At 36.8% G+C, this 13,507-nt stretch overlaps 1 protein-coding gene across 1 annotated transcript in view; it reads right to left on the bottom strand.

The window, feature by feature from the left end:
- ITGA8 (integrin subunit alpha 8) overlaps nucleotides 1-13,507 on the bottom strand; it is a 110,928-nt gene that overhangs the window by 59,312 nt on the left and 38,109 nt on the right. Inside the window, exons 14-17 of the mRNA XM_059842568.1 lie at nucleotides 9,006-9,051; nucleotides 7,019-7,126; nucleotides 883-938; nucleotides 209-363 (exon numbers count right to left, since the gene is read on the bottom strand). Of these exons, the coding sequence (XP_059698551.1) occupies nucleotides 209-363; nucleotides 883-938; nucleotides 7,019-7,126; nucleotides 9,006-9,051 (365 nt within the window). The remainder of the gene's footprint in view (nucleotides 1-208; nucleotides 364-882; nucleotides 939-7,018; nucleotides 7,127-9,005; nucleotides 9,052-13,507) is intronic.

The following is a 13,507-nucleotide window of genomic DNA, read 5'->3' as shown; positions in this document are numbered from 1 at the left end:
AAGATGAGCCAAAGATTTACATAGGGAATTTTTTCAAGGTAGCAGTATGCTCTGGACATACTGAACGCACAGATGAAGTCTATCTTGTATCCCATGTCTGTAATTTTGGAAATTACTCTTCCTTTTCCAGTGACTCCTTTTTATTACCTTTAAATCCCTGGTACTCCTCAAACAATGATGAAAGTCCAAAATATTTTAAACAACTTACTCTGAGATAAACAAGGAAGTCCTGGCAATGGAGTTGTTTCTGTCTTTCTATCACAATAGAGAAGTAGTGGTGTGACTGATGATAATCAAAGAAGAGGGTCCTCTTAACAGCTCCCTTCTGTTTCAATGAATCTAACTGCAATTCACCTTTCAGCACTACAGGATACAAATAAATAAATTAGTTATAGATTTAACAGAAAAAAAAAAACCAGTAAGGAATTCACTCTGTATTACAATTAATTAACCTAAGCAAGTCTTCCAAGAAAAACTACTTCATGCTTTAAGTGCCTGTCTGTTTAAAAGCCCACTAGATTTTGATCCAAATTATGCAGGATGTATAATTTAAGCTCTCTTATTTCATTGACAGATCATATGTGTACAGGACTTCTGTCTCTTTAATTTATTATTTTTCCAAAACAGAACATTCTCCAACAAGGTACATTCTTGGTTTTATTTAGAAAATGACTTAAACTGAAACAAAAATCCTTTAAGTGAGTAATAAAAGGTTTACATTCACACACATATACATATATATCTATATCTCTCTATATATAAAAAAACTTTATTTAAAACTGCATTTTCTGGCCTTAGGAGGATCTCACTCCTATTGTCTTTCCAAGTGTAGGAAATGGAGCAGGACTAGAGTAAATTACAGGAATAGAAAACATTTCTTACCTATGTCATCTGAAATACTTTGACCTTCAAAATCTGCGCAGACTCTTACAGTAAAGCTACATATAAAAAAAGGAGAAGTAATTCATTACTAGAATGAAGGGAGAAAACGGACTGAGGTGGGAATCAGCAGTTCCCAAGTCTTATCTTTTATGTTTCCTTTTCATTTGCTTAAAAAGATGTTAACTGAGATTGTATCTAGCTAGCCATGATATTCCGTAATTATGTCAGGAAGTCTCCTAAGCGTCACTGATAATCACAGAAGACAGTCTCTGAATATTTCCTGGCAAAGGTATGGAGAAGATTCTCTGGTTCCAGCAATTCTTGAGAGAGTCCATGGAGATGACCCTTCTGACACTATTGCCAAATCTGGATTTTTATGCTGAAGTTCAGAAAACCACCTTTGTAAGAGGCTGTCTGCGGAAATTCTTTCTGGTTCATTGTGATCAAATCAGAAAAATCTTAGAGCATGTTGTCCTCACTACTGTTATACTGTATAATAATGCAATGCAGTGGATAAAAAAACCACTAACATAACCTTTAAACCAACCCATAATCCCATTCTAATTGCATATTTGCTTCCTCTGGCAGATGTAATGAAACTGCCACATCTGGCATATGTGTCATTCTCATGACCTTAATGGAAAATTCTTTCATTATTTCTTGAGAAACAGGAATGGCATAATGCCATTAATCTCTGCTAAATCGTAGCCTTCAAATAGTCATTCCAGTCCATGCAGAAAGTGCAAATTTTTCATATTCCTACTATTTTACAATTACGAGTCAATAGAGGAAGAAGCAATTATTTCCAAATACACAAGGACAAAATAACAAAAATGAGGAAATCTTGTGTAATTGCATGAATGCAATTTAGACATCAGACTTCACAGGCCTCACATGTCAGAGTGTAAGAGGGTATTTCCTCAGATGTAAACTCAAGAGCTGCCATTGTATTAAACTCAGTTATCTTGCTTTGGAGGAGTCACAGAAATTTTGCCCTATCATGTTTGGAAAAGGTTGTGCTCAAAAATGCAGCTTGGAATACTTTACTTGTCAAACAGAGCAATTTCAGTGTATGCTTTATTTACTGCAATGAACAGAATAATTCATAACACGTATTTGATAACTGAAGTAATGTTCTCAAAAATTGCTGTAAGAGTCAAGATTTACTCCTTCCACTCCAGGCAGAGCACGTCAAAAAGGGAATGGCAGAGCAAAAAAGCAAAAATCTGGAGTGGATAACCTCCCACCCTCTGGCCACACAAGAGGAAAGACTATGGTTTTAGCAGAATTCTGCCACACATTTGTGATTTCATTATTTAGTTCAGAAATAGTGCTAAAGACATCAAAGATTTCAATTGCAAACCTAGATGAATCTAGATTCACTCCTCACTTCAACAACAAAATGCTGGGGAGATGTTGAGGGATGTTTTAGCGTCATGAAAAAGAAAAGCAGAGGGAAAAACAGACCACAAAATAGTCTAAAGAATTTATGGAGATTTGAGATCTGACTCCTAGTCACAGTAAGAAATAAAATAGCTGAGCTTTTGAGCTTGCTTGTAGGGGCAATCAACGAAATTAACAACACAATTAACAATCAAAGGAAGAAAACTTCAGGTAGTAAGGAAAAAATATGAAGTAGTCCATCATCCTAAAGCATACAAATGTTTTTACGTGCTACCAATCTCTCTGAAGAGATCCCCACATCACATTTATTCTGCTGTGTCTGCTATCACTATGAGATTATGCTTTGAACAGAATTTGAATGTAGTTACAAATAGAGGGAAAGCCCTAAAACTGAACACATAAGCTTTTCCTGACAATCTTAAGGCAACAAAGCAGTTTGTTTAAAATAATTTTATGTTTTTCAGGTAGACAGAAATTATTTTTACCAGAACAAGAAACTTGAAAACATTGCTCTCTCAAAACTACTCTTGGCACCGATGGGAGCAGTCTCTTCAAAAGTTAACCCTAATAAAATTACCTAATATCACCAGAAGTGGTGAAAGGTTAGTTACCCATGTATAATATTTTCTAGACTGCACTTAGTACCAGAAAGAAGTTATTTTGGTACGGCTACTCTAGAAGCTGAAAAAAAACCAAAAAAAACTTACTTCAGGAGGTGAAAAACAAGGCATTAGCAGATCCTACCAGATGTCATTTGTCATTGCTAACAATTTCTTTAGCACCCAGGTTTGCAGATGGAGAGAAAGAAGGGAAAATGCCTTAGCAGAAAGGCAGTGTAAGCTTTAATGTTCTGGGCTTCCGTTCTGTGTGAGGCTGGTACCCAACCTGCAAGGTCACAAACCTCCACAGAAGAGAGAAGCTGTTATTGTTTGCTGATGAATGACATTTAAACAAACAGTTTCCTTTCTGAAGTACAACATGTAAAACCAAGTCAATGCATTTCTATTGTGATGCTCTAACACTTGCCCTGCTTTTAGATTTTGGTATGGCCAAGTCTAATCCAGGGACCAACCAGAGTTTTAATGCTGAGGGCATCTCATGGCTAAGCTACATTGCATGGCCAGGCTGCAGGAGCACTAGGGCTGCTGGATAAAACAAGTGACTGCCCTTTGGATGCCTCTAGGGCTACTGAAGCTAAAACCTGGCAAAGAGGTCTCCTGTACAGCACCTCAGCTGTGTTGGTGGCAAGTGACACCACCTCCCTTCCCCTTCTGATCACCCCTGAGGAGTGAGGTATCCATCTTCAGACTCTTGGCCATATGGCTTTGCTGTCCCACCCCTGGAGTCAGGCACCCAGGCCAACAGCCTTTGGGAAATCTCACACAAATTGATCTCAACAATGGCCCCTAGGTCCATATCCATGGGGCACCAATCACATCCTGTTTCAAATTAGGTCAATGAAAAAAGAAAATGCCAGCAATAGAAAAGAGCAAAAGTAGAAACGTAGTCGAACCTATGCAGCTATGAACTGTTGAAATATTATTTTGGGAGTTTATATCTTTGATAGGAATTTTGTATTCAGCTTTTTTTTAAAGTGTATGTAAAAATGTCTCATTTACTGAATCTAGCTGACACAGAATCATAAATATTTTATTACTGCTTTAATAGTAAGAAATTTGGAGATAAAGGAACTACATTTTTTTTTTCCAAGTATTTTTTGATAGTAGGAACTTGAAGATCAGAAATTTTAAGCTCTCTGCCTCTGGTTTTACTGGGTTTACAGAAGGTGGATAGCCTACAAGCCACATTTCAAATCAGATATCCAAACATGAAAAGCACTTACAAATAAAAATATAGTCTACAAATATTAAAAAAATAAATATAAATATATATATACAAAATATATTCTAGAATATATGCTACAAATTGACTTTTTCTCATGGTTGGACCCTTCTACACAACTTTTGCTAAGTCAGGTAATTTCTCTCACTTATTGCTCCTCTACAAAATGGAATTAACAATATTCACCCTAAATCAGTGAGAGGTGAGTAAAAAGCTTTTGTAGATGCAATCTAAGAACAAATACATGAGGTATCTAGTGGATAATGAGACCTCAAATGGTAATAAAAATACCAATGATAGATAAATTAGACCTCCCGACAGCTAGAGCCCAATCTTGAACATAATAAATCACACAATATGGAAAGAGGTTTTGAAAAATGAAAACATTTAATTTATTTACCTCTTTTTTCAGATATTAACTTGCATTTTTCACACAGGGGAAAAATAAACTCTTTTTTCCATATTCCTTAATACCTTCAAAGTCGCAGAATTTGTTACAGATTTGCTAGAATCGAGAACTCAGAAACAGCCACATTTTACACACAGCAGAGAATGAATTATATGCTTCTAGAAGTTCAGGACAATTCTCCTTAAGCTGTGCATAAAAATGACTTTTTGTGCATGTTTCCTCTGCTGCTTCAGCTTTGCAATTTATATCATGGCAGAAATAATATTTTCCTAATACTTGGAAACGTACAATAATCCACATTATTCATGCACACACACTTCCTGAAGCTTTTCTGGTAGGAGGTTTCCTTTCATTCTAATTTTGCAGTGTCAGTCAGTAGAGCTTTATACAAGTTGCACAGCTGGCTAAGAGATACAGAAATCTGTCCCATGGGACTGAGGAATTCTTTGCCTGTTGGAGTTTCCCTACTAATTGTTTTCATATGTACAATAAAAGCTTATATCAACTAAGGAAAAAAAAAAATCACAGTGTGGAAAACAGCAGCTGTTCTTCAGTCATTTCATAACATGAACTAAATCTTTAGGGAACATTATTTTAGAATAAAGCAGACAGAAATTAAATTATACTGCTATTAAAGCTTTTGCAGATATGAACCAAACTTCTTCTGGCTTATTGTAGCAGAGAAATAAAAAACATAAAAAATGTGTTAAAGGAGTATACATTTCTTCCTTCCTTTTATAAACAATATCTCAGAGCAAGAATATTTTTTAAAAAATATGTTCTTCCTCTTGTGCAAAAAACCCCATCTTTTTTTCTTTCAATGCCTGTTGTTAACCGTAACAGTTCCAAAATCTTTTCTATTACGACATTAAGCATTTTTTAAAAGTCTTAAAATCTGGAGTTGTGGAACAACATAATTTGGGTTAATGAACATGCTTCAGCCAAGTGTTTGTATTTAAATTTCTTTTTTCATCAACTGTTGAAACAAAAGATAATTGAATCAAAAAAAATTCCAGAAAGGCCAAAGCTTTGTAAAGTTCTGGGTTTGCATAGTTCCACCAAGTGCCTTCCACATTGCTCTGTAGATGGGCAATTTTCTACACTGGATGTAGAAATGAGGAACATGATAAGAAATATGAGAAGTCCCAAAAAGTGTAAAAGAACAGCGCAAGAGTGAAAATCTCTTGACAACCCCATCCCATATGCTTTGGAAGCCCACATATTTATTGGCTTAAGTGTATCAGAATTTAGTTCCTTTAAGAGCCTCCATGGTTCTCATGATTATGTTTTACAGTTCATATTTATCAATGAATTTTTAACATTCTTCAAGATTCTCTTGCTGAAGCTTACATTTGAGAAGATTTTTAGGACTCATCTCCTGTAAAGAATGTCTCCAATGTGAGGAAATCCTCTGACCATCTTTGGTTTAAAAGCAGTGTAAAATTTCTGCATTCATGTCATCTTCTGGAGTCCTCCTTTACACCTTAATATTGTTTTTGTCCAGCCCACGTCCTGGCAGGCTTCCTGCTTCTAATGTTTTTACATCTTAGAAATCTGTTCCTCACAGACTCTCTGGCAAGACTTACTACCATTTTATATTCAACTTGCACGTGTTTATGCTCTGTTTTGATTTTAGCTTCCTCATTTGTTATGATTTCCACTTTAAACAGTATCTTATGTATTTGTAATAGCCTCTTCTGTCAACTGTTCATGGGGTCCTTTCAAAGTGACTTTTTTCTAGTGCAGTAAATGTGCCTTTATGTGGTGTTATGTGCTATTAGCTGGCCTCCAAATGTCCTGCAAGCATTTTGTAACTGATCTTAAGTTGTTTTAATTAGCTCCAAGTTTTTTTTATGTTGGGTTGTTTTGTTTTTTTTCTCTTTTCAAAGTTAAATGCTACTGTGGTTAAGGGTTTCTCTTTTAAGGATGGTTGAAACATTGTCCTGTGTGATGTGCTAAAAAAAACTTTCCTCTGACCAAAGACAGCCAGAAACAACATCCTGTGAACTTCTCTCAGGATGGCCGGCCAGATACCTTCTCTATTCCACAAAAGACTAAGATCTGTGTTTCTCCAAGAGAAAATGGTGGGCCCACCAGCTCTGCATCACTTCCACTGTTGCATTTTGTCAACAAACAGATGACTGTTTCTGAGTTTTGTCCATTTTAGCTGTTTCATGTTTCATTAATCTAAACACTGCATATGACTTTGCAGCTTGGCCAGGAGCTGAGCATCATCCTATGCAGAAGGAGACTCAGTGTATCAAAGGACTCAACTTTTACCTACCACAATTAGTTAAACAATCTGCTAAGGACTGGAAAATACCAAAAAGATTTCTATGTAGGGAGGTTTTGTTGTGCTCAGAGCATGTTTCAGTGTTTTGAACGTTCAACGTGTTCAACAAAGAGTTGAGAGAAAATTAAGGAACAGGAAGTTATCTGAGAAAGAGGATGAGGATATTTTTTGAGTAATCATGGACTTACCAGGCCACCAAAAGCTGAGAGTCAGGGAGCTGACAGGTTTTATTGTCTGGATTCACAATCATGGGGTTCAGAATAAGATGAGCATTCACTGTCACAACAGGTCTGGCTCTGGGAGACAGAAATAAGGTTCACCACATTCAGAAGGAGCACATTAGTACCTGAGTTGCAGCAGAGAAAACACTGAACTGAGTTGGCTGCAAAGAAGCCAGAGATGTAGGGTTACCTGGGAGAACACAGTTTTATAATGCTGCTCATAGCCAAAAGAACTTTTTTTTTCCCCCATCAGAATCCTACTGAGATTCACAAAAAAAAAAAAAATCTCATGTTAACACATCACAGATACAGTACCCTATGGTTAAGCAATAGATGTGTCCCAGGACTGAGGCACATCAGACACATTTCATCACACTGAGTTTTCTCAAAGGGACAGTTTGCCTTTTTGGGTTTTACAGCAGTCCTTGGGCCATTTTGCAGATTTATTCTGTACTGTCTCCGTTAATAATGATATATTCCAACTTATTATGTCTGTTTCAAGACTCTTTAAAAAATAAACATGATTTGGTTAAAGTAGAAGTTGGTGTAGACTATCTTGGGCCAATAATGAAGTAAACTCTGTCTGACATTTCTTGGAGACAACTGACTTTGTAAATCAGGAATAATCACCAGTAAATTGTGCTGAGTACATGAATATACAGTTCTGGTGACAGAAACCATCCCTCTGAAGCTGTTATTAAGTGATAAGGTAATCTATAACTGCAAGGAGTTTAGAAGACAAATAATAAGATGTGTCCAGATTCTGATTTTTTAAAATAGCAATACGATTTACAGTAACTTATATAATCACAGTTTTCTAACTTTCCTGATATTTAAATCCACATCTGAGATTTTATGATTACTTCTTTACATTACTTTAGCAAGACGTTAAAAAATAAAATTACTCTCTTCACTTTTGTGCAACAGGGAAAATCTTTCTTTGCCTAGAAAATTTCAGTAATAAAATTCTATTTCAACAGTATGACAAGTTGCAGATTTGATACATTCTGGCCAGGAAATGGCCTCCTGCTATTGCCTTTATTAAATTACATAGAACAATTTTATTATTGAAAATACACAGTGGATCTAATTCTTCAATGCTTTCTCCTGTGCAGTCGCTCATGGCACTGCAAACTATTTGTATGATTCTGTCACAGCACAGAAGGAAAATCAGGATTCTCACTGCACCTACAGCGTTAGCTGAGATGAGCCAACACTCCTGTTTTACAAAATTCTTTTGCTGTCACAAACATTCAGTTGGGAAGCAGAACATGCCTTTTCTCAGTCAGGTGCCGTTGGGAATACAGACAACAAGAAGCCAGACAGGAATCAGAAATACGACCACATGTTGTAGCAATGGATGGTGAATACTTAAATGAAATGAGCTGTCAGCATGGGTGGACTAAGAGAGCATTAGCAGATTTTATGCAAAAGTTTATGTATTTGGTAGCTTTAAATTTTATATCTAATCAAAAAGTGCATTTAGTGAAACTCCATCATCAGCAATAACTTTTTGTTTTGGAAAGTGGGATCTTGTGCATTTTTTTTAAACTGAGGCTAAAAGTAGCAATCTTTATTTTCAATAAATTGTTCATGTCTTAACATACACAATCTCTGAAGATTGGTCACTTGAAAATTTCTTAGTAGCACCAATTCCCCAGGAAAGAAATTAATTTTCAACCCCATGCCTTTTAAATTTCTTATTTAAAATTAACTAAAGAGTCAAACATTCTAGAAGCTGTATGAGCTAAGCCTAAGCATGGAAATTTTCATTGAAAATTACAGGTTTTATGCATGGGAAAAAAACATTTGTTTCTCAAAAGATGTTTATTTTATCATCTCTAATGACCACCTTTTACACACTGCACCAGGGAAATAGGAATATGACATTTTAAAATTTTAATATCTCCCACCAAAGCCATGTAATATCAAATCCATTGTATTTACCACATACCTGTAAACAACTGCTTTTCCAGCTCCAAATGCACCCACAATTAAATCTGGAATAACCAAAATGGTTTTAGAATAGCTATATAGTAATCTCTCATACATTTTTTTTCCATCATAAATTAGATTATTTACATTAACATTGCAGAACCATAAAACAAATATGATAATTCCTTTCTAAGCAGTTTTCTTCACAAGTGTGAAGAACACAAGTGTGTTTCACCTGAAGGAAAACATTTCACATGTCAGAGATGGTGTCATAAATGTCTCAGTTGTAACCAGTAACTGCCAAACTATTTAATACAACGTCACCCATGCCACAATCTCACTTCTCCCCAGCTTGTATTATAGGGGAAAAAATGCCATTAAACTCTATGTATTTTATTCCAAATCCTTAACTCTCCATTAAATGAAGAACTGCAAAACAATTTCTTGCCAGTTTCATGTAAGTCGTGTTGAAACTTAATGCCATCCTTTCCTTCCATTCTGCTTGCTGTTTTAAGTGATCTGTTCATTAATTTAGGCATTACATCTCTGTGCAAATAAACACAATGCAAGGTGATGGCTGATTTCATAGCCTCTAATGTTTCCAGCACTGTAGCAATATGAGAAAAGGCTTACAACAGCTATCCATTTAAAGCTGTCATTTTCCCTGACAGATGGAGTCAGCAACACAGGTGCTACACCAGGACTTGGGCATGTCTTTGTCAGTGGTCATTGGCCTGGGTTTGGGAATCTACAGGCCAGAATATTTCCTCTTTTTGCCTGCAGTCCCCATCTAGTGATCTCTGGAAAGACCCAGACTGGCTTGCTGGATCCATTCAGGCCTCCTGGAGAAAAACTGGAGCCAAGCCATGAGGAAAAAGGATCAACTTTCCTGCTGCCTCTGCCTTTGGAAAGAGCTTTGTTTCATTTTCAAAGCCCCCAGAGTCCATCTGGGCACAGCTTTCACTCTGCTAATGCTATCATTCAACATGACTGACATGTAACCAATTCAGAAGACTGAGCCTTACAACAGCAGTGGCACAGACTGGCAACCTAAATTGATCTAAATAAGTTAATTAAATGAGTAGTTAGGCTTGTAAACAAACCCTTACTTGCTGCTTCTATAATTGGAGCACTGGCTTGTTTAAGAAGCCCTGAAGTCATGGAGCATGATGCAAATACCAAGCTTTGATGTTAATTATCTGGATGGGTTTGGTCCAGGGCTGGCAGTGCATTTTCTAGTGCTCCTCCATCTTTCAGACGGTCAGGATTTTAAAAAAAAAGTATAAACAAATACTTAAATACTTCACATGGGCAACAGCCAGTCCTTCACTGAATTCCATTAATCAATGTCCTAATAGGAGCAGACACGGACAGTTTATGGGTCTGATCCTCTTTTTGTACAACATCTACATTTTTCTAATTTCATTGGCCTTAGAGAAAGATGTTCCAGGGTCAGGAACACTTTCAACAGCAGAAGAAAATAAGTGTTTTTATCTCCTTTTTGGGACATTTGTATGTGGTATTCTTTAGTAGCTTTTATAGACAACTTGCCTACAGTACCAAAAGCGAAAGATGTTTTCCTCTTAAATAAACAATTAACTGAGACAAAGTCATCACCATGAAGGCTGCACCACACACAAACAACTTTTCCTGGCAGCTCACTTATAGTGGCACCCATAGCAACCCCCCAAAAAATTTAATATTTTGTTGATTTTTATTTTGCTGGCATTCAAAGGATTTTTTAATGAGTTTTGTGTTTGGTGGGGTTTTCTTCTGTTTGTTATTTCTTTAGGAAAAAATAAACATTATGTTAGGAACAGAAAGTGAAAGACAAGATGGAAAGGGTTTCTGTTCTGCTCTTCCCAGATGGGCACTTTTTGTGAATTCTATAACAGACTTGAGTTAGGATATGTACTGGCTCTTATCTGACCTGATAACAAAGATTTCAGGGTTATGTTGTGAGGGACAAAACAGGTAGATATCCAAGACTTATTCAGATCTTGGCCTAGTGATGATTTCATAATACTCTCTTTCATTAAAAAATAAAGGTTGAACACACAACTTGGGTAAGCTTATTAAAATGCAGCCTGTTAGAACCTGCAGGTGAGAAGAATGAGTCTGTCAGACCCAGCTGGCCTCACTAGTGTGAGCAAATGCAATTTCAGTATGTACTGCTGTGCAAAGGTACCCTCTCTCTTGGCATCCCCACTTTAATATTATTTTGTACATCTGCTTAATGGTTAAATCCTGGTTTGCTTGGGACAGAGCCCAGCTTATCTGAAGACAGAGGATGATGGATTTCGATGAGCAAATATAGGTCTCAGCCACCAAAAAACTTGTTTTCCATGAGCAATCTTTCTTCACTGCCATTTCAGCCCGGTTTGGAGACACAGCAAATAGGATGAGGATCCTCAATCATGGCAGCACCACAAAAGCCCTATTTGAGACCACTTTAAGGGCAGCCAGGACTGTGCTCATCCTGCTCTTGTTGGGAGGCTCTTACTTTTACCCTGACATGCCATTTGTTTTCTGGTCTAAGCCATGCTTATTCTTGATCCAAAGAGTTTGAATGAGTAAAACTACTGAGTAGAGAAAGTGAAATTAAGAATGAATATACAAAAAAAACCACCCCCATATTTATAGCCAGTAGCAACTTCTACAATCTAGTGTAAGGAAAAATGATTTTATATTCAAACAGAGCATTCACTGGAAGATTAATGAGGGAATTTTCTTTGCTTTGTCTTGTTCTGTTACAGAGCAGTAATTTCACTCCTCCTTCTTTCATTGCTTTGTGGGGTGCAACTCCTATATCCATGATTGGAAAAAATAATTTTTGATGTTGATGCAAACGCACGAGATTTGAATACACATCCAATCAGAGCACTTTTATAAGCAGAAGTTTTGAATTTGTTGGATATACCATAGAAGAAAAGTTACTAATCATTTCTACAAAAAAAAAAAAAAAAAAGCATGAGATGTCTAAATTATCTGAATCTTGCAACTTTTCCCTTTTAAAACCAGAAGTTTTCTTTATTAATTCTTGTTAATGCTGCACATGCAACACCACTGATGCAAAGATCACTAGCTGAAAAATAAAGTTTTAATAAGCAATTACAGAGCAAAAGAAGTGAGCTTAAAAAAACCAGCTTAACTCCTTACAACCCTTCCAAAGAGAGCCTGAAGAAAAGCCTATGCCTACTCCTTTGCATTAGTGAGGGGGTTTTTTCAAGCTCAGATTAAAATGTGTGATTAAAACAAAAAACCATTAAAAAAAAGTGTAAGAATCACAAAATCTCCTTCAGTTCTTCTCATATTTCATGCTCCTGGGATGATGAGGGACCTCATTGGTTTAGTTAAATGATCACTTTGCCTACGCTGTCTGTTTGAGAAGATTTTCTATCAGCTGCTCACCTGCAGACAAGCAAGGATCTGTAAGGAAGATTTGGCATCAGCACCCACGTGCTTTTGCCTCATTGCTTTTGAGGAATAAATGAGCTGTGGGGTGACAACCACACTGCAAAAATGAAGAAAACAAGCATGGAGCAACTCCACAGGAATTTTTAACTTCCATTTTTAACACAACTTGCGGGTTGTATTCAATGAAGTCCCAGCTGGTGGGGTTTGCAGAGCTTAATGCTGAACCAAGTGTCTTTGGGACATATTTAACTGAAGTCAAGGTCACTGCACAAAGTTAAACAACCCTAATGCTTTTCTCAAGTACTTCAAATTAACTTTGCTCTGAAGAGAAAGGTTGCAAGATGCTGTCTGGTGTGAGAAGTCTATTTTCTGAAATAAAGTTATAAAAAATTAAGGTGATGGCACTGAAAAGGACATTGGATTTTGTAAGTTTGTGAGTTCACTTGCACCTTCTGCCATGTGACTGTGCCAAACCTGAAACACTGTGTGATAGAATGGCAGAAACTTGCCATGATGCTCACTAAACCTTCAACCAAATGAAGGAAGAAGGAAGATCAACAAAGTCCTACTTCCAGTCTCAACAAGAAATATTTATTTATTACGTCTAGAAAATTTTTTGATTCCCTCATATTTTTAAAGGTCATCCCCATTCTCTCTGAGAGATGCAGCCTCAGGGAGCCTGAGCAGGGAGGAACATGCATCATGTTCAGCACCCTACACTTGACTGGAGCTTGTCCAGCAATCCCAAAAGAAATTGCCAAGACATGGTGTCTCACATCAGTACACGGGGGACAGTGGCCAAGAAAATCAACCAGTGAACAACTCCATAACTGGCAAACACCTCACTTGTCAGAAACCTAAAAATGAAACAACAGCTGAGTCATCTCCCTGCTGCAACTCTCCCAGGACACAGGCAGGAAAGTGATAAATTTGGGGACTCAGAATGATTTGCTGACAGCTTTAAACATAACTTCATGCAGTCTATCAGCTTCTTTGTATACTATAAAAAGGGACTGGAAAAGAGTTATATTCTACCTGAGTACAGGTGCTAATGGAAATTTAGTACAATAGAGAAAACCACCTAACTGTAAACTCTATTAAAAA

The sequence above is a fragment of the Haemorhous mexicanus genome, chromosome 1, assembly GCF_027477595.1.
Source record: "Haemorhous mexicanus isolate bHaeMex1 chromosome 1, bHaeMex1.pri, whole genome shotgun sequence".
Taxonomy (NCBI): domain Eukaryota; kingdom Metazoa; phylum Chordata; class Aves; order Passeriformes; family Fringillidae; genus Haemorhous; species Haemorhous mexicanus.
The sequence above is the reverse complement of the archived record's forward strand: the minus strand, read 5'-3'. Positions and strand labels throughout refer to the sequence as shown.